Genomic DNA, 19,554 nt, shown 5'->3' with positions numbered 1-19,554 from the left:
TCGTCCCCCGTATATGTGTGCAATGGTGCCGACCTATCGATTTTTTAATAATTGACCCTACCATACCTAACACAAAGCTAGATGACATCGATTTGCGCGTAAAAGACAGAGCTCACAGTAAATAGAACAGATAGGACGTTCGAAAGACAAAACGAAGAAATGTTCGACTATTTTCGCTTTCTGTTTGCAGAATCGATCATCACTTTTTCTGAACAGGGGTTGGAACTATCCAAGTGCTAGCTTCGCCAACTGTTTCCGGCTTTGGCGATTGCTATTGGTTCCAAGGCGGTCGCAATGTGTGTCCTTCAAAGGTAAACAATAGCCGATTCCTTTTGGCAAAGTCGGCGTTCACACACCATCGAAACTTTATTTACTGTTGATAACAGTCTTGTTCCGGACGGTGCATTCCGTGTCCACTCTATCCTTCTACCATGGTCTCTGTCTTCGTCTCTTCGACATTCCCTAATTTCTGGACCCCCAGACCATCAACCTCGGTATCATCTAACTCATTGTACATGAATTCCTTCTGATACTCCATTAAGAGCTTGGTGGAACGTTTAATGTCGACAAAGAGAGAGTAGACGCGTTCAATGTCGGCCAATTCGACGACTTTGCTTTTGCGCTTGGTTGCAGTCAGTTGCGAGGTGATAATCAAATGAATCGCGTACCGTAGGCTCGTTTCCGACGCAATTCGCGTAAGCAGTTCCAATGCGGTCGGATCCATGTCGACTTCTTCCTCTTGCACACGGACCGACAAAATTTGCCGAATCTCGGCTACGTCGTACGGTTCGGTGGCGACAATCATGAGTCGATCCAGCAAGTCGACGGGAATGCCGTGTGGACTCACGTACTGACTGCCGCGAATTTTGGAAAGGCCGCGGTTGGTGGCAATCACCAAAACCGGGGCCATTTCCGATTCCAGGGCGCGGTTCAAAAAGGAAAAGCACTCCATATCCAGCATGTGGACTTCGTCAATAAAGAGGACTCCGGGGACCAGCGTAGCGCGTCCTTCCTCTCGCCATTCGGCCACCTTGGCGTCAATCTGATCCCGTATTTCTTGACGTATTTCTCCCGTATCTCCGGCAAAGAGTGCCATAAAGCCCTGCTGTCGTGAATTGATAACGTCAATTTCGTGTAGACTGACGACGTGGGTAACCTGTTTGCGTTTCTGTAGTTCTCCTTCCGGCGTCTGGACAAATTTGGTGGTGCTGCTGACGGCATCGTAGTCACGGGAGCGGCTGAAGCTCCGTCCAAGCTTGCTAATTTTCCCCGACGCCTTGTCGATACGAATAACGTCTCCGGCCGACACTTTTTCGGATCGCAGCATGTCAATCATTTTACTGCCCAAATCGTAAATTGTTTCCATCTCCGTGGTACAGAGAGTGAGTCGACCCGATTTGGTGAGTCCTTGTTTGCTAATGCTACTGTTGGTAGCAGCAGTGGAGGTATCGTTGTGGTTGGTCGGGAGAATGGAATCCATTTGAATTTCCACAACTTCACCTTCGATGATTTCCGTCTCTTCATTAATGCGTACACCCATGGATCTTCGGACAGCCTGCGTCAAGGCCTCGGTCTTGCTGAGTTCGAGTGAAAAGACTTGCGAGGCGGAGAGATTGGTAAAGGGGACATCCGTTCCGAGTTCCTGCGACAAGGCCATGGCCAAGGCCGTTTTGCCCGTACTGGGCGGGCCCGCCAACAATACGGAGCGTCCACCAATCTTCCCTGCTCGAATCATTTTGAGAACAACTCCCATGGCTCGTCTTGCCTTTTCCTGGCCCACCATATTGTGTGTGGAAGTATCCACGGGTTCTAGGAGCTCATTGAGACCCAAACCGCGAATATGCGAGTGTGCTCCGATGCGCTCGAGTTGCGCCGTATCTTTGGTCGTGCTCTGGAATTGAATTTCGGAAGCGCTCATGTTGAAAGGATGGATGGATGGATGGATTTATAAATGGATGTATGTATGTGTGTGTGACAAGGAGGCGGCAGGTTTACAGGTACTTCGAACAAATTGGGATTGGTGGGGTGTTGCTAGTTGGTTGCTAGTTGGATGGTACTTGGATGGACGATCGACGATTGGATTGCGAACGTTGGTTCTAAGCATTACATGGCGATCCAGGATTACTTAGGGGTAGGGCTACCGGATCACAGGTCACGCAGGTCACTCACAGTCACTCTCACATTGTCCTGTGGTACAGGTGCTCCTGGAATCGAGCTCACCTTTAGTATCAATTCTGGGTGCTTGTCCTTTTTCATTGGAAACGACCGTCGTCGGTTTACTACACCGTCCAGGCGTCGCCCGGTACCAACCTCAAAAGCCAGAGGCACGCTTCAACTTTGGACGTGAAATCCGTCAACGGAATCCTCCGCGTGACCTTTTCCATAATTCACAAGAGTATGTAGGGGGAAGGCTGCACGCCGGAAGCGCCATAACGTTCCAGTTTAAAAACACCCTACACTAAGTCACCACAGACACTGTGACTTGGGTAATTTTCGATTTACTATAGTAGTGGCACTTTGCAAAAAGGAACGAGTGAGGACTCCCCAACCAACGGAAAACCCGCCCGTAGCGATTCCTAGCCATTCAAAATTGTTCCTGAGGGGCTCGGTACAGAGTACGTGGCGTCTACACACTGGTACGGTTGCGGCCCGGACCGAATTCGTTGCGTCCTTCGGAAATTCCGAACCTGTTTTCATAAAAAGACGCGAACGCATGTCTGAAAGTGACCAAACCCGTCGTATCATTGACTGTAAAACACCGAGGTGCTGCTCGTATCCCCGTTATCTACCAACTCGCGGCGTACGCAGTGTGACTTTGTCCCGCATCAGACACCACCCACCCCTTTCACTCTAGCTACTAGTTAGAAGTACCGTTCCGTACGTTACCGGACGTATAGGCCACACCGGTGTGTAGACACGATCCAACATCCATCCACACACGCCCGTTATTGCGTTCCGTTCCGTCGCAGTTAGAGAGAAACGTTTACGTCCGGACGTCCGAACGCACCTTCACGCCCAAATTTGTCACCGTTACGGAGTCAATCGTCGGTAGGTCGAGCGAGTCGGCAGCCCGATCCCACTCATGATCACGGGCCTCTTCGTTGTTGTGCAACCGTAAGCTTGGTTCTTTCCTCGTATGGAACACCCGAACGCTGCGGCGAGTGGCGTTGCCTCGAGACACCATGGTGACAACAACGTTCACAACAACAACGTCGACCAAGATCCCAACCCACCCGCTGTCGCTGCCGGAGACACGACCTCCCATTCCGACTCGGACGAAGAAGGCGCCGAAAGCAACGTTGTGAATCGCGCGAGTCGGAAACGGCCGGTTCCAACTTCCGCTCTCACTACCGACATTCCTACGGGCACGGAGAATCCCTTGGAGGCGCCCATTCCCGGGGAGGAGGGCGTCAAGCTCGAGCAACGAAGAGCGTACAACCGGATGTGTGCCGCCAAGGCCCGCAAACGGTCCAAAGATCTCATTGCGACACTCCAAACCCAAGTGAGTGAATTGACTCGGGACAAGGCCGAACTGCAACGCAACAACGAAGTCATGCGCGCCCAGTTGACTCTACTCGAACAACAAAATCGCACTCTACTCGTGAACGGTCAACGTGGGAGCCTTCCGATGCCTCCCGTTGCAGCAATGCCGTCGGCCATGGGAAACGTCAACATGTTTTTGAACGCTGCGGCAGCCTCCGGGGTGAACCCATTCCTACTGCCCCAATCAGCAACCAACAATATGCAAAACGCCGCGCTTTTGGAAGCACTCGCCGGCGGACAACACTTGCTGAATTTTGGAAATCCCAACACTATGGGCAATAGTATAGGGGATGGTGCGTCCTTGCCACCGATGGCTGTCGCAAGCTTTTTACAACAACCACAGCCGCAGCAGCCACTGCAACTGTTCCAACAACAGAAGCATCCAGCGATGCAAGTGCCGCTGCCAACCCCACAATCAGCGTCAGCGTCGCAACAACCCCAATCCACACCACAACTTACCGAGCAACAACCACTACAGTCCCAGCCACCTCCGCCAGCACCGGCAATACAGCCGCCGTCGCAACAACGCGCGTTTTCTCAACATTGAGAACAAGGAGTACAGTAGGCATGCACCACAGCAGGCAACGGTGTCAACCATCTCGTGGAGCGTCTGTGAGCGATTAATGACCTATGGACCTTTTTGTTGCGCTTTTGATTAGAGAGATGATGCTCATTCCCAACGTACGGTATAACGATAAAGTTTTGTTTGCATCAATGGATGGCATTATACCGCAGTTACAGTTAGCGTATGCAAACTACCACTGCAGCAAGGGAGCATGATTGCTAACCAGTATTCGAATGGACACTCGCTGCACCGTCACTACCACCACCAACAATCCGGTGGTAGTCCCACTGCATCCGTCCATCCGTATTGGCACTCGACGCATTGTGGTACCGAATCGCGCGGCCCGCAGCGAGTGTATGTCGAAACAAATCTTCCATACGACGCAACAAAGACTCCGCCAAGTGCTGGTGGACGCACGCCACGTTGGACCAGAATTTGAGATTGTAGTAGTCCATCCAGCAATTAGTTATTCGCCAAAGATTACCACCAGATCCTGCCCAATAGCAAACGAAACCCCGCGATTGCAAAGAGTCGATAGCAAATGACAGGGTTTGTTGCTTCCAAGACCCTGTGGTTGCCGTGTCCAGGTATATCGTCGTTAGAAGCATTCAAAGTCCAGTAAGCAAAAAGGATTGACCGCGAAACACACTCCATAGTAGTGGTCTATACCATAGCCATACCTGGTATCATGTTCGTGACGACTCACCTTTCCAGTTGTACTCAAACTCGAGATACTTGACGCGACGCAATGTGTCGTTCGCACCCAGTAGCACATCCCAATCAAACCCTTCGACGTCAATGCTCAAGAAATCAATAGGAGTCGCAAAATAATTCTCGCTTAAATCGTCTACAACCGTTCTTACAAAGGTGTCGAGCTTGTATTGTGGTACATTCGTGCAGAACCGCTTCTGTCCCGGCGTTTGACAAGTGGCTAGACCGAGACTTTCGACACCAACAATTTTTCCGACTTGTCGATGAGGAAATCTTGCGGTACCGTCGGCTGCAGCAATGGCGGCATTCGTAACAATAAGGGACTTCTCCCAACCGAGGTGATGCGTAGTTTGCTGGAGTTGTTCGGCCGAGTTGGGCATGGCTTCAATACAAAACACACGAGCGTTAATCACCTGAGGTGTACTTTGGGAAGTTGTTGTCACCGCAGTGGCCAGCCCTGTTGGCAGCGCGTATTGTGATGCGTATTCTTGATTGCAGTGTCCTACATGAATCGTTCGGTTTGCGGAGCGGGAACTTTCCATGAGAGCATCTCGCCAAATGTTTTTGTCAATGACAGGGCTGGAAGACAACATGCGCAGTGTATTCACAGCGTCCATCCCTTTGTTGCAGCCGACATAAATCGCTACTGGACCTTTGCGATCCAATTTCTTAGCAAAATCCCGATCAGGTGATAGCAGTGTCTCTTCTGCTTTTCTCAACCAGGCTGGTTCCGGACATCGTGTAGCGTAGGAAAAGGAACAGCGATTCTGCCAGGCATTCTTTTCGGTAAGCCGGCATCGATTCGGGGGCAGCTGGAATTGTATCACTTTTTTGTGATCTTGGGAGCATGACTCCAACCACAGCTGTTTCACAGTCTCGCTTCTTTCGCTGCCAATAGAATACTGACTGGCCCGTCAGAATTTTGTGGACGGGAGCAATCCAGGAAAGAATTCGGAGCTTGAGTCTGTGACCAAAGCAGCGCTTGCAGAAACGTCCAAGCCGTCACCAACGGAACTGAACAAAACCAACGTAGCTGTAAATTTAGCACGCCTCGTCTCATTGCATACTATCCCGATGAAGAGATGGACAAACCATTTGTATAATGGAAATGAAAGTAGAAGACTCACAAGGTGGAAGGAATGTAATATGTTTTCGTGAAGAAAATGTCCACCAGGTTCGTGAACCCGTCTCGTTTCGAGATTTTTCGTTGGGAGTTCCAGTCGGAAATAATTTGATGTTACACGATAACGGAATCTACTAGGACTAGGTTTTGAGAAAAGAGTGTCCAAATTTCTCTCACGCTGCCACGACGTTTTTGTTCGCCAGAATCACGAAGCAGGGTGGTAAAAGTCATAACTAACAGCAAAGGACTATACAAGGACTGGTCGGGGCTCGTCCGCAACGTTATTGGCGGTGTCGGCAGGGAGCGGCGGGGACAACACCGCCTGGACGGGACCGACGGACCCCGGCACGGTGCCGGTACAGTCCCAAAAGGCAACCGCCAACCTTGCGGAATTGGCGAGCTGATTGAGGACGCACATGGCTACGTTGGTGCGATTGCTTGTAAGGGTGCGGTTAGCGTTTAAGGCGGTGCGAATACGTACCGTTTCCGTGGCGCCACAAGAAACCCGTACGAGTGGCCGAGATGGTTCATCCAGACAGGAAGTGGCTACCGGCCAAGCTACGACGTGGGACGTTTGTGACACGGAGAGTGCATCATTGGTGTCGCCATCCAAATTGTCACAATTGCCGTGGGCGTCTCCGGTAGTTGTACCGTCGTTCGCCGTTGTTGCAGTCGTTTGGCTGTCGGTGCGACTGTTCGTGCGGTTGGTAATCCCCAAGGTTACGCCCAGTACGAGCCCCACGATTCCCAGCAAGACAACAAGGGCGTAAGTACAGCGCTTACAGCTAGTCCGGCGTAGAGTTTTTTCGGTGACGGAATGTTGTTCCCAGGGTTCCGCTGTGGCAAGGACTACCAATCCGCGCTGCTTTTCTTTATCATTGTCATTGTGACGCGGGGTCGAGTCCGTTCCAGTGGTGTTGCCTCCAAAGTTCTGTACCTTTTATTGAGCACGTGTTTATGGCTGAACCATGCAGCTTGGAGAGCTTTGAAGGAAGGAAAGATATCTTCAACAGCTATCCTCATGCTCAGTTTGCAATGTTTGGCTCGTAAATTCAATGAGAGGAGGGAGTGGTGTTGACAGTGATACCTTGCTGGCCAGCTTTGGGCAACGGTTGGCATCCGTGACAAATATTTTGGCATTTAGTTTAAATAGTTTGGATATTTAACAATATACTGGCGCCAAATGAAGCTACTTAGAGAGAACACGTTCTGTCCCCTTTAGCGAGTTATTACCTTTTTCCATCCCCTTTAGCGTATTTTCTCATTAACTGTAAAAAACCTGAAAAATCGCTATCAAAACTTCTACCCCCTAGCGCTTGAAGGCACGATGCAAAACACAAAAAATGTGGCCACTTCCCTACATGCTACATGTAAAGTACCATGGGTCCGTTCTGTTTAGGCCTCATCCAAGTAATCGCGGACAGCGTCCATCTCATCTTCACTGTTGGCTCCAAGACGGGGGGGCACCTTCGCCATCGCTTGGTCCTCGTCGCTTGAAACTAAGGTGGTCGTCTTTTTGGCGTCTTTGAACCAATCATCAAATGCATGTTGCGACGGATCGTCGATGGAATCAGCAATGCTGTCATCGAAACGCTTCGCAATCTCTATCAAACCAAACGTCGCGGCCAGCATTAGATATGCCACAAAAAACATCCACTGCTCGGCGTGTTCCCAACACGACGTGCCGATAATGGTTTCATCGGCACTGCGCAAAGCCTCACACTGTTCCCAGATGGGGTCATTGATTGTTTCAAAGCCAGCCTTGGGCATGTGGATGATGCCAAACAAGGCAAAAAGGGAACCAATGATAGCCCACAAAATTGCCATGTTCCACTTGCGATCCAGCACCATGACAATCATGGCGACCCAAACCATCGAAACAAGCAGCGATCCGCGTTTCCAGGACAGCACACCGATGAAACCGGACGATCCTGGCGGTAGTTCGGTATTCCAGCTGCCCTCGTAGCTCCCATCCCGCGCGAAACCCTCGAGTGGTGAACGATTCGATACGTTGACTAACCAGTCGTAGATGCTTGGAAAGAGACCGATGATGTACGCCGAATAGTGGCGAGAAGGCATAAAATTGAGGGCTTCCTCGTTGATCATGAGACCAACAAAGAAAACGATGGGTCCGACGGTTGCCTGGTTCACGATACTCTGAATCAACGCTAGGATGCCCGTCAAACAGAAGATCCTGCACGGCGATAAATAAGAATCAGTGAGATTGTGAACGATACAGCTATATTCACGGTCATCTCTTCCTGATGTAAACGTAGTCATAATACATACAAGTACAAGAATCCGTTGTAAAAAGAGTACCCGACAGTCGCACCCGAACGCTTGTGAGCGGGATGACCGACATAAATAACGGTACCAAACGGACTACCGAAAAATGAAGCAATGCAGGTACCAATGCCATCAATGATCATCGTCTCCCGGACAGGGTAAGGATCGCCCGCTTCCTTAGCACTCACGAGGCACCTGGAAAAGGAGAGCGACGACGAACAAGGATTGGAGTGAGCTGTCGACAATCTTGGAAGTAGAAGCAGTGACAGTCAGAACCTAAATGACTTTCATCTGTTTCTTACATCAGCGTCGCCGAAGAACTCGCAATGGCAATGGGGATGATAATTCCAAGGTAGTCCCCAATTTCGCTAAAGTCTAGAGCAGGAGAGGAGATGACGAAACCATTGTTGTGCATATGTTAGAAAGAGCTCCGAGAGTCACACGAAAAGGAAACATACATTCGTTCTTTGCGAATAGAAGTTGTTTGTGCTATGCAATCAAGACACCATAAGCGTTTTTAACGTACCGGCAAAGAGATCGTCCCCGGACCAGACCGGAGCCGACCACTTGACAAGCTTGGAAGCACTGCGGACCGCCGACGCGTCATTCAAGCCCGTGATCCATCCCATGACGACTCCGACCAAAATGACGGTGACCGCTTCGGGGATGCGGAATTTGCCCCAACCAATCTTGACGCCCGCGTACCATCCCAGATACACCCACATGATTGCCAAGTATCCTACCAATCTGTAAACGAGAGTCAAAAGAGAATGTTGTTTGTGAGAAATGACTTGGTTCATCATACGAACGTGAAGCGAGGGAGCGGTTGGCCAAGACGGCTACGTACGGGGCGGCCAGGGTTGTCGTAAGCTGTTCGAGGCCCAGGAAGCTGAATCCGATCCCGGCAATCGGTACCAAAAGAGCGGCCGGGGGGATCATGCGGAGGAGTGTGGGTCCAATGATACCAAAAACGACGGACAGTAGACCGGTAATAAAGTTAGCGGCAATGGCCACTTTGTACGCGGTCAAGAAAGCCTCGGAGGGCCCCACGGCGTCCACGGAAGTGAAGTATACGGGGTAGATAATGTTGAAGATAAACGCAAAAATTCCGACCGTGTTGAGACCATAGGGCTGCGCAGTGTACTGGCGTCCGTGCAAGGTAGTGAGACGGACCGCTTGCCAGGAGTAATAGATGTTTCCCACGACGAGGGTCAGTCCAACTCCGGGAACGATCTTGCCAAAGATGGTGTCGTCGATAAGATCGCGCGACACGCCAAAGTTGGTCATATTTTGCATGGCAAAAATGGCACCGAGCAAGGTGGACAAGTTGTCGAAGAATAGTTGACCGAGCGATCCCAGGTCACCACCACCGACACTCAAGCCATTTTTGAAGTCGACGAGTTCCTGATGAGCAAAGAAAGAACAATGGCGACAGCTCAATCAGTACAGAGCTCGTATCGGAACAGGGCCAAGAGGAATCGATGAATCGATCGATCGGACTGACTGACTGTTAGGCTGACAGGCTTACCTTTTTCACTCGTCCGAGCGCTCCCACGGGAGGTCCAACGGGTCCGTCGTTTTCTGCCGATCGCACCATGGTGGTTGACTGCGAGTGCTATTGGTGCTTTTGCTGTGGGCGACGTCAACGCCAAGTACAAACGATCGGCGTTTTCTTTTTTGTGAGATGTGCTTGCGAAAGTAAAAAGCTGATTCGTATACGGATTCCCCGATGTCACAGTCAATCGGAATTATGGATGTGTCCATGTTAAACACAATCCGTCGCTGACTTTGAGCCATACATATCGTTCGTCGGATCACAACTTCCCCCCTTGCCGACGGAAGAAGCTGAATTGGACTATCCGTATCTTAGAGAGTAGCATCACATTACGCCGAACTACTCGAAGGAAAACTGTCCAGTCGATGGATGCTTCACACAATTGCTCGAGAGCACGTGCCGATTTATTGTACACTCGATGGACCGCGTAATTCGATCTGGCAGTGACACACCGCATCTAATGCGTACATTTATGGTACGTTCAGACGCTCGAAACAAACGATACAAAAGGCGTGACTGAACACGAAAATCAAAATTAGTGGCGTCAGCGTCTTTTTCTTCTCCCGTAGTCGACGGAACTTTTAATAACCACAAACGCATTCACTGCGACAAAAGAGCCTCTGCTGGTGAATCCGAGGAATACTTCTGATACTCCTTTTTACGCCGCCTTTTTGAGAAGAACAGCTTCGAGGGAAAATCCACTAATTGTAGACAGTCTGGAGTGCGCTGACGGATCGGGGTCGGTCCTGCAAGCATTCATTGTCCACGTCACAGTCAGACAGACGAAAGGAGGAGCGGTCCGGTGTCCAGGCATCATTTTGTACGGTCCCAAATTGTTTTCCAAACACGCGCTTCCAAAGCATCCATTGATTTCACTGTTGGTTAATATATTACTCGAAAGTAAGGGTAAATTCGAAGGTTGGACACGCCACTGAATTGTCAACAACTCTCTTTGCTGGATACAGTTTACTGTTAGCTTCAACAGATCCTCTCTATAGTTTCGTTACCGACTTACCGTTACTTCTCTCGTGAAAGAAAGAGCCCTGTACAACCTTCTCGACTATCATGACGAAAAAGTACGTCGACGCCGATCCGTACCGGTGGCCTTACAATGGCGATCTGAGACCAGAAAACACTTGTATTATCGTAATTGACATGCAGGTCGACTTTTGTTCCAAGGGCGGCTACGTCGACACAATGGGTTACGATATCAGCCTCACACGAGCTCCCATAGAACCCATCCAAAAGGTCCTGTCCTGTATGCGAGACCAAGGCTACCATATCATCCATACTCGGGAAGGACATCGTCCCGACCTCGCTGATTGTCCGCCCAACAAGCGCTGGCGCTCGGCACAGATTGGTGCCGAGATCGGCAGTGCCGGTCCCTGCGGACGTATTCTGGTACGGGGCGAGCCGGGGTGGGAACTCATTCCCGAACTGCAACCACTCGACGGCGAGATTATCATTGACAAGCCCGGCAAAGGAAGTTTTGTGGGCACCAACCTGGACCTTATTCTCCGCTCCCAAGGGATTGTTAACATCATCCTAGCGGGCGTTACCACGGACGTCTGCGTGCACACAACGATGCGCAACGGCAACGATATGGGCTATGAGTGCTTACTGTTGGAGGACTGTTGCGCGGCGACGGATCCAGACAATCACGCTGCCGCAATCAGTATGGTGAAAAAACAAGGCGGTGTCTTTGGTTCGTGCACAACCAGCGACAGGCTCGTAGCCGCACTTTCGCCGTCCGAGTGACCGCTGCGACTAGCGACCATAGCGAGTTCCAGTCTGGTTGAGCGCGGAAAGTGTGAAGTATCGAGTGCGCACTTTTTCTACTAACTTTTTGTTTGTTGATCATGCCGTCTTCTCGGCAAGCCGGATATATTTGGATGTAGCTGGGTGATAGATGCGGCCATCATTAGTTCCAGTCTGTTCAATGTAAACACTGAAAGAGTAGAGTATGTAGTATGTATTATTTTGGTGTTACCTTTTCAAACTATTGGTGATGTTCACAAGACGGTCGTCTTCCCGGTAGCGCAAGTCTGTCTTAGCGAGTGTCCCAAAGAGCCAGTCCCAGATTACAAGAGACTCTCCATAGTTAGTTGCTCCCTTGGCGTGGTTGGACATTTTGTGATGGCGGTCGTGGTGGTTTACGCCAGCTCGGACGAACGGCACGAACCAAGAGCCCTTGAGGGCTCGTGTCCACCACGTATCGAGTCCGCTGTGATTGAGAACATTTTCGCCGTACCGCACCACAATCAAACCGTAAAAGATCAAGGGATGTGGCTTGAACCACGCACATGCTAGAATCAGTGGCAGCCCCCCTTGGAGCGTCCCGTCAATAGGGTGAATGTTGGCCGTCGTGAGCGGACGAGGTGTACTTATGCGATGATGCTCGGCGTGGAATTGCCACAGATAGTCGCTCTCGTGCTGAATACGATGGCCCCAGTAGAGCAAAAAATCGTTTGCAATCAAGATTGCCAAAATTTGGCATACCAGTTCAAGCCAAGACAAATTCGGTAGGGTAGGATACGGTCCAGGGATTACGTAGGGCATAAGAAAGGCTGCAAGCATGGCGTTGGAAATGGCGGCAGGGCCAGCGGTCGTCCACAGAGATCCGGAGAGCTGCTCGGCAAATGAAGGTTCCTTGTGGACCAAAAGGCTGCTACGTCGACGATGCGATTTGGAGGAAAACACACCGTAAGAAATCATGCTTCTTTCCTGCCCGTGAGCCAATGCGTATTCCAGCAGCAAGGCCGTCGTGTAGTAGCCCACGTTCAGGGCTAAATATGATCCAAAACCCCAACAAAACCAAGGATTCGAAAGCCACGCTTCCCACCAATTATGCGTGACGCCGACGCTCCCAGTGATCATGACCTTATCAGGTATTTGATACTGCCGAAACTTCAATGGGTCTTTTTCGCAACAGAAGTGAAGAGGAAAATACGAGTTCAATAAACCGTGTCGCAACAGAATCGAATTTACCGGAAGTGTGGCAACGATTTATTGCAGAAGGAAAGGCTATAGTGAAGTCGAGAAGAAGTATACCGAAAATAAATGAAGTATGTCCGCTGTAGCATATGCTGCACTATCAGCGCCTGACTAAGAAAAGCAGGAATAGAAATTTGCAGAATTTGTTGACAGCCTTCCTGCCTACAACGACGCTATTGTATTGATAATTAAAACTTACTATGAATTTTTACTCATATATACACAAAACTTTTCGATTTTATTAGCTCGTAGGAATGACTACGGAGGAAAAGCAAGATGTAGATTGAATTCACTTATTTAAGGTTAAATTCGCGTCTCATCCCCTGATCCCGCGCGAATGACAATTTCATGAATATACCGACCAACCAACGCATACTGCTTTTGGAAACATTTGACTGACTGCGAGTCTCGTATCTGTGCATGTTGACGCTTTTGATGCGCATGGCAGAAAGCGATACCTCTCTTATCACTCAAAGGTCTGATACAATCCTCATTCTCTGCCATCACTCAGGATGCTCATCGGCGACAACTCGCAACTTGCTTGCGACAGCGATGAAAGCGTAGACACCCGCTTTTCCTTTACGGACTGGGAGCGAGCAAGCGTGCAAAGACTACGGCTAGCCTGCCTTGAGAAAGGGATCCGCTACATATCACTTTTCGAACTTGTGAAGTACGTATTGGTTGTCGAGTCTTCGGTTCAGGACAGTGATGAGCAAGCGGATGCCAAACGGCTGCAAATTGCGCTCAGTCGCATCCAGAAGCGCAGGGCCTGGGAAAAACGGCACGGGTTGGATCAAATCGACGGTGACGTAGCCCTCCAGCAACTGTTGGAGGCTAAACCGAAGTATTTTGCTCCGACCTATCTCAAGGATAAGGAAGGCCACAATGTGGTGGGTCATAATATAGCGCACTCACCACCGGTGGGGACCAAAGACAAAGACTCGATCTATCTAGCCGCCGAGCAGCGGAGATGGGATCTTGCGGCGGCGGATATGAATGAAGCACGCCGGGGAATGGCGCTCGTTTGCGTGGCTAACGGCGAATTGACGGTTTCTCGAGCCATGAGATATCTACGCCTGACTTTGCTGGCGCGAGAGAATCTTTCGGATATGCACTGCAACCGAATCCGACGGGTCTACGCTGAAGTGCCGTCGTTTCTTACGCATTTCATATCTCCAGCCAAAAGGATGCTACCTCGCAAAATTAATGATCGTCTCACTATTGTTGGAAACCTTGCGGAATTAGAAGATTCATTCATTGCTGAAAAAGACGATGCCTTGACATTGACAGCCTGGATGGCCAGCAGAAAAGCCATACACGACGAAACTTTAAGCAAGTTGACCCTCGATGACTTGTAACAAAATTGCTTTCTGTTCTCAGAACAGCATATTCCAAGAAATTGAAAGCAAATTTTTATTCTCCTCAGGTCTGAAGCAGCTTTATATTTGACCAATGTACCTAGCAGCGTGTCATCTGTCTCATCCATAACCTACTTTGGCCCTTGGCCTTCTTCCATGGCTCCCATATTGCACACGTAATTCCAATACTTCACACCTTCAATGTATATCAATCCTTAATAGTTGATTCATTTGACAACAAATTAAGAGCCAGACTAACCGGCAGGATGCAATGCTGTCTATCTAGAGGCCTACGACTACGAAAGTGTTGAAGCTCTCGGCTCCAAAATCGCCACCGCTGGCAACAACAGTGTTACCAACAAGTACTTCGTATAGACCTTCACCATACGAGCAGCAAACACCGTCGCTGAACGTATCCGTTATGTGGAACGCATACTCTCCCGGAGAAACTAGGACACTCTTCGTCACAACCTGCCCGCGACTGGTAACAGTACCTTGAACCTGATTTATCAATACGGCGTTGGTTGTTGTGTCCAGCATCTCCCAGCCCGTTTCCCCGGGGTAATTGTCGTGCTTCACTCGAACTGTCACTTCCACCAAGTCGTCGGACGGAGGATCCACGGGGCCGACTATGATGGTTTCAAGCTTTGAGGGCCCATACTCGCCCCCGGTGGCAACGACAGTGCCATCCACCTTGACTTCGTAACCGCCAATTCCCCACCCACAGCAAATTCCGTCACTGGCAGAATCCCTCAACTCAAACAAGTACGCTCCAGAAGAAAGGTTAAGCGCAATGTTTGTTACGTAGCCCTTCGTGACAATGGAACCCTGCGCTTGAGATGCGAGAACTTCGTTGACACCGTCTGGCTTTGTCAAGGTCCATGAAGTTTCCCACGGATAATCATCATGGACTACTTCAATTTCAATCAGATAATTGTTGTCAAGGTTTGACTCTTCTCCAGTGGGTAAGTTTGTTGCTGTAACAGTGGGTGCTGCAGACGGGTAAGCAGATGGCTGCTTGGTGGGAGCTACTGTTGGAGATTGAGTAGCAAGTCTATTGGATGGTATCGCAGTAGGTGAAGCTGTGGAGATTAGGCTGGTTGGGCTGAAGGTGGTTACAGAAGTGGAGGTGTTTGAGGGCGGACTGGTCGGAGTCAATGTAGGAGAAAGTGTGATAGGCGTATCGGTTGGCGCCCGAGTGGGTGAAGCTGTACTGAAAGAAACGGTTGGAAGGGAGGTTGGTATGGTTGTCGGTGTGTTCGAAGGCTGACTGGTTGGAGCGTTTGTCGGAGCAAGAGTGGTAGGCCTATCCGTTGGCGTCACAGTTGGTGGAGCTGTTGGAGCAGGGAAGGTGGGACTCGTGCTAGGCGAAACTGTAGGAAAAACAGTGGGCGGCCCTGTGGGTTGTACAGTCGGAATCGGCGTGGGCGCAGGACTGGATTGTCCCATGGGTGCGGACGTATCGATGATGGCGCCACCGACTTCGAACGTGGTACTATCGGACTGACCAAACGCCCCGTCAGAAGCATAAACAACCATACCATCAACCTTGATCTCGAAAGACCCTATTCCATAGGTGCAGCAAATGCCATCGTTGTACACATCCGATATGTCGAACCGAAAGGTGCCGGGGTAAACTCGAATTGTCTCTACAACAACCGTATTGTCGGTTGTGACTTCGCCTGCATTCTGACGAGCAAGTACGCCTCCTCCAGCCACGTTTACTAGGTTCCAGGACGTTTCTTCGGGATATCTATCGTGCGTCACTCTAACACTAATTTCGTGCGGGCCTTCTGTTGTGGGTGCTTGGGTCGGAGCGCCCTCTACCACATCGTCGCCGTCCAGGAAATCAAAAGTCATCATCTCGCCGGCCGGACTTATATTCTCAATGGTGACTCGAGTTTGAACAATGTTACCAAATTTGTAACTATCAGTGTTTGGATAGACATTCGGACCAGGGCCAAGGGACGAAACGCCGCCGCTCCCGCCGTGGAACACATCACCACTATCTCCACCGCGTCCTCGTTCCAAATTGTAGGCCCCGTCAGCTTGCAAGAGCGCTACTCTGTAGTGGTTTCCGTTTTGAGGCCAATTAAATTGGCCTGGGAAGCCCTCTCGATTGAAACTAGCACTGTCATCAATGTGGTAGATCATAAGTCCCTCCTACAATCAAACGACATTCACAGTCAAAGAGCAAGGCAAGGCATGACAGGATAACAGGTAAGAATTCACGTCGACTCAACAGTCAGCATTATGGCCCATTGGAAAACAAAACAAAAACCTACCCTGGGAATCTGGCTGTCGTATCCCACCCTGCGACGATTCTCAATCACGAGATACTCTCCCTGTGGGAAACCCTTTTGGATGACATAGTAGTCGTCCTCGGTATAAGAAGGTTTAATCTCGATACTTCGAGAGGTTTCCGTCAAGACTGTGGGAGTGACCCAACCTAGCTGGATTTTACACCAAGGATCCATGAGAGGCGGGTACAGCTGCGACCCGTCAAATCCCCAACTGTTGGCCATCAGACTCCAGGAGTTTAGCCCTTGTCCGCCTCCATCGGTGTCGTAGAGATCAGGTAGTCCCAGAAAATGGCCGGTTTCATGAGCTGCAAGGACAGAGTGATTGAGAAATGTGTGAGTTCGTCCCAACAGGAAGTTACTCGGAGCAAAAGTCGAAGCGCGACTACCACAGAGCGCCAGTTCTCCTTGTGTGGTGCCTTTACGCCACGTACCAATGACTCCGATGCGACCAATTGCGTTGCCACTAGTGCCCCACAGAGACGGGCTGATGTGGTAGGTGTACACGCTCACACCCGTGTTAGACGTCCAGCCACTCCCGCCACCGTCGTTGATGGAGTATAGCACCCACTTGTGCGACCAGATGCGATTAGGAGCTCCATTCCCTAAGGGTTCAGAAGAAGAGATTGTCAGATATTTATAGGAGAGCACTATCATCTCATGCGACTGCCGTATTTTCTATTTTCGAAACTTACATTCTGCCCCATAGCCCGAGTGCAGAAAGGTAATGGCATCGATTCTGCCGTCGCTGTCCTGATCAAAGTCACGGAAGTCCAATCCACCAGCTTCAACCTGGTCCAGTGCGTTCGCAATGCATTCGTGGACGCGTGCGTCAAGACCGGATCGTCCATTGGCACAGTATGTCTCCGTGTATAAAGGGTCGAGGGTCACCCATTGGTAGACGGTGGAATCGAGAATCAATCGACCATTGCTGTTCTCCAAGAACACCTGCTTTACACTACCAGTAGGACAGGACGTGGTGGGACTATCGGCACTCATCAGGTCGTCCACTTCACCCACCGACGGAAGATCCCGAGTAGCGTGATCGCTGAACCGCATAAGGACCACGAGGTTCTTCAAAGTTCCCTGGAGCTTGCGATGGCTGCCATCGATCTCTTCTTCACCCAAGCGGCGACCGTTTTCGTCCAACTGACAGTAAGGCCCACATTGCGCTTCGAGCTGATCGCTCGTTATTTCAATATGTGCGGGGAGGCCAGAGGCTTGGGGATCGCTCTCACCCACTTTCAGATCCGTTCTGGGTACCGCGTTGCCGTTCTCGTCCTGGTCGCAGTAGTAGAAGGTCCTTTCTGGATCAGAAGAGGCTAAATCTTCCTCGCTTGTCCCACCAGTGAACCAGTCCAAGACACCAAGAAAACGTCGACTACGTCTAGTTGGCTGCTCATCCACTGGACAAATAGTGAATCCCTGCTTGTCTTCGAACCAGCTTTCGCCAGGTCCTCCGTGGATGTACATCTCACCTGTGGGGGTTCCATCAGCGTTGGTTTCTTCGAAAGGGAACGGAGAGGCTAGATTGCCCGACACCGTTTTAGTTGTCGTTGTGGCAACGACGACGAAAGCGACCGTGGCTCCGAGTTGCGAAGGAAACTTCATGAGAAAGGGGTGTGGTGTCCTGCAATGCACGAACATAAACTATGATACCGGTCGATATCGCCTCCGATGCAACAAAATCCGTAGTACACATGACCACGTCGTTTTGGTCACTTCACTGGAAGGATTTGCGAATTCACTCGATAGGGGGTTCTTATGTCTTTTTACCCGCTGCTAATAAATGTGAAATGCTTAGGAGAGAAAGTATTCGGACAGTTAGTTTTCTACAGTAAGCTCCTTTTTTGACAATGGACTCCTAACACTGAAAATAGGATGGCAATTATGCCAGGGAACCCGCATTTCAACAACGTGAAACAGTAAGTCAATTGAAAATGGTTAAAATTTTCAGGCATCCAATTTGAAGGTATGCCTGTCAGTGAAAGTCATTTGAAAAGTCTTCTAGAAATGCTTCCTACTAAATAGATCAGAATTCCAAGCCCAAACTTAGAGTTATCGATTGGGGCTTCTTGTGGTTGTTTAAATTAATACTTGAGAACCGCAAGAGCTACACGCTGTATATAATTTGTATGAAAATTTCAAGAAAGATTTCCTATGAAACGAAGTTCGCAACTTCTGCGTGAGCCAGCATATTTTAAAATGAAAGTTTGCTCTTGCGAGACATCGTAAATTTTGATCTCTTATACAGTCACCACCCAGAAACGCCCCTCGCATCCAACAGTCTATGCGATAAATAAAAGTACCGTAAAGGACGGAACTTTGTAAAACCAAATGTACATCAATATCCGGGTAACAATACAAAGTTGTGGCAACTCTGTCTGGGGCGTGCCTCATTAAGTCGCAATCCCGGGAAAACAAAAATACGACATTTTGCATTTCGAGCTTTAAATGCCAGTAGTGCGCCAGGCGGGCTTTCCCAACGGACGCTAAAAATGACTGATACATGTAAGTTGAGCGTTGGGTTTTGAAAAAGACTCTAAAAATTTGGCCGGACTTTTGAAACGGACTCTAATTTAGAGTCGGATTTCGAAATCGACTCTATTTAGAGTCGGATTCAGAAACCGACTCTAAATCCGACTCTAATTTAGGGTCGGTTTTTCAAATAGAGTCGGATTTAGGGTCGGATTTAGAGTCGGATTTAGGGTCGGATTTAGAGTCGGATTTCGCAAGCGACTCAAGTTTTTAGAGTCGCATTTTCATTTTTGCTTCGATTTCCAGAGCCATATCTACTAGTAGATCTACTCACAGTCTATAGTAAAGTTGTCTTGTTTCTGCCCAATGAACAGTCATTTGGTTGCGGTGGTAGCGGAACGAGACAGAAGCCAAACATCAATCGGATTCCTAATTTCAACGCGATACCTTCGGGAGCAGATAATAGTTAAGAGTAGCAGCTTATTACTTTTGTCGAAGGATATCCAGGATGAAGAAGTCACACAGGAGAAGTGAATGGTAGTAAGAGGGCTACTTGAAGAAGCGCTGTTAGCAGAAGAAATCCCAATTGCATCAATGGAATTGTGACCAAAGGTAGTCGTCGACAACCCAGCATTCAATGG

At 49.7% G+C, this 19,554-nt stretch overlaps 6 protein-coding genes across 6 annotated transcripts; 2 read left to right on the top strand and 4 right to left on the bottom strand.

Annotated features, from left to right (window-relative positions):
- Positions 1-91: 91 nt before the first annotated feature.
- PHATRDRAFT_50825 (predicted protein) lies at positions 92-1,999 on the bottom strand. The gene is made up of 4 exons (XM_002178369.1): positions 1,501-1,999; positions 1,393-1,424; positions 507-1,366; positions 92-271 (listed from the first exon to the last, which is right to left on the bottom strand). Exons 1-4 carry the CDS (start codon positions 1,916-1,918, stop codon positions 226-228), a joined length of 1,356 nt encoding a protein of 451 aa, XP_002178405.1. The 5' UTR covers positions 1,919-1,999; the 3' UTR covers positions 92-225.
- A 707-nt stretch (positions 2,000-2,706) lies between these two features.
- Positions 2,707-4,256, top strand: PHATRDRAFT_44700 (predicted protein). Its single transcript, XM_002178645.1, has one exon. It carries the CDS (start codon positions 3,137-3,139, stop codon positions 4,088-4,090), a length of 954 nt encoding a protein of 317 aa, XP_002178681.1. The 5' UTR covers positions 2,707-3,136; the 3' UTR covers positions 4,091-4,256.
- Positions 4,257-7,712: 3,456 nt separating this feature from the next.
- Positions 7,713-9,515, bottom strand: PHATRDRAFT_10988 (predicted protein; the record flags this gene model as incomplete). Its single annotated transcript, XM_002178368.1, has 4 exons — positions 7,713-8,136; positions 8,232-8,474; positions 8,751-8,975; positions 9,076-9,515. Coding segments are annotated over 4 exons (1,332 nt in total), but the record flags the coding sequence as incomplete, so codon positions are not given.
- Positions 9,516-10,691: 1,176 nt separating this feature from the next.
- Positions 10,692-11,745, top strand: PHATRDRAFT_26363 (predicted protein). Its single transcript, XM_002178644.1, has one exon. It carries the CDS (start codon positions 10,849-10,851, stop codon positions 11,539-11,541), a length of 693 nt encoding a protein of 230 aa, XP_002178680.1. The 5' UTR covers positions 10,692-10,848; the 3' UTR covers positions 11,542-11,745.
- A 96-nt stretch (positions 11,746-11,841) lies between these two features.
- Positions 11,842-12,342, bottom strand: PHATRDRAFT_10852 (predicted protein; the record flags this gene model as incomplete). Its single annotated transcript, XM_002178367.1, has 1 exon — positions 11,842-12,342. A coding segment is annotated over one exon (501 nt), but the record flags the coding sequence as incomplete, so codon positions are not given.
- A 1,651-nt stretch (positions 12,343-13,993) lies between these two features.
- Positions 13,994-18,068, bottom strand: PHATRDRAFT_44695 (predicted protein). Its single transcript, XM_002178366.1, has 4 exons — positions 17,131-18,068; positions 16,870-17,040; positions 16,421-16,743; positions 13,994-16,298 (listed from the first exon to the last, which is right to left on the bottom strand). Exons 1-4 carry the CDS (start codon positions 18,044-18,046, stop codon positions 14,418-14,420), a joined length of 3,291 nt encoding a protein of 1,096 aa, XP_002178402.1. The 5' UTR covers positions 18,047-18,068; the 3' UTR covers positions 13,994-14,417.
- Between the last annotated feature and the right edge of the window lie 1,486 nt (positions 18,069-19,554).

The sequence above is a fragment of the Phaeodactylum tricornutum genome, chromosome 4 (genome assembly GCF_000150955.2).
Source record: "Phaeodactylum tricornutum CCAP 1055/1 chromosome 4, whole genome shotgun sequence".
In the NCBI taxonomy this organism is placed as follows: Eukaryota; Bacillariophyta; class Bacillariophyceae; order Surirellales; family Neidiaceae; genus Phaeodactylum; species Phaeodactylum tricornutum.
Note: the sequence above shows the minus strand (reverse complement) of the source record. Positions and strands in the feature narration are given on the sequence as shown.

Excerpts from the sequence above, each read along its gene's own strand:
- PHATRDRAFT_26363 (XM_002178644.1), top strand. The coding sequence starts at position 10,849 with ATGACGAAAAAGTACGTCGACGCCGATCCGTACCGGTGGCCTTACAAT.
- PHATRDRAFT_44700 (XM_002178645.1), top strand. The coding sequence starts at position 3,137 with ATGGAACACCCGAACGCTGCGGCGAGTGGCGTTGCCTCGAGACACCAT.
- PHATRDRAFT_44695 (XM_002178366.1), bottom strand. The coding sequence starts at position 18,046 with ATGAAGTTTCCTTCGCAACTCGGAGCCACGGTCGCTTTCGTCGTCGTT. Across the intron at positions 17,041-17,130 it reads CTCGGGCTATGGGGCAGAAT|GGAATGGAGCTCCTAATCGC; the intron begins GTAAGTTTCGAA and ends CTGAACCCTTAG. Across the intron at positions 16,744-16,869 it reads TGGTCGCATCGGAGTCATTG|CTCATGAAACCGGCCATTTT; the intron begins GTACGTGGCGTA and ends CTGTCCTTGCAG.
- PHATRDRAFT_50825 (XM_002178369.1), bottom strand. The coding sequence starts at position 1,918 with ATGAGCGCTTCCGAAATTCAATTCCAGAGCACGACCAAAGATACGGCG. Across the intron at positions 1,425-1,500 it reads AGAGACGGAAATCATCGAAG|TAGCATTAGCAAACAAGGAC; the intron begins GTGAAGTTGTGG and ends TGCTACCAACAG. Across the intron at positions 1,367-1,392 it reads ACAAGGACTCACCAAATCGG|ATGGAAACAATTTACGATTT; the intron begins GTCGACTCACTC and ends TGTACCACGGAG.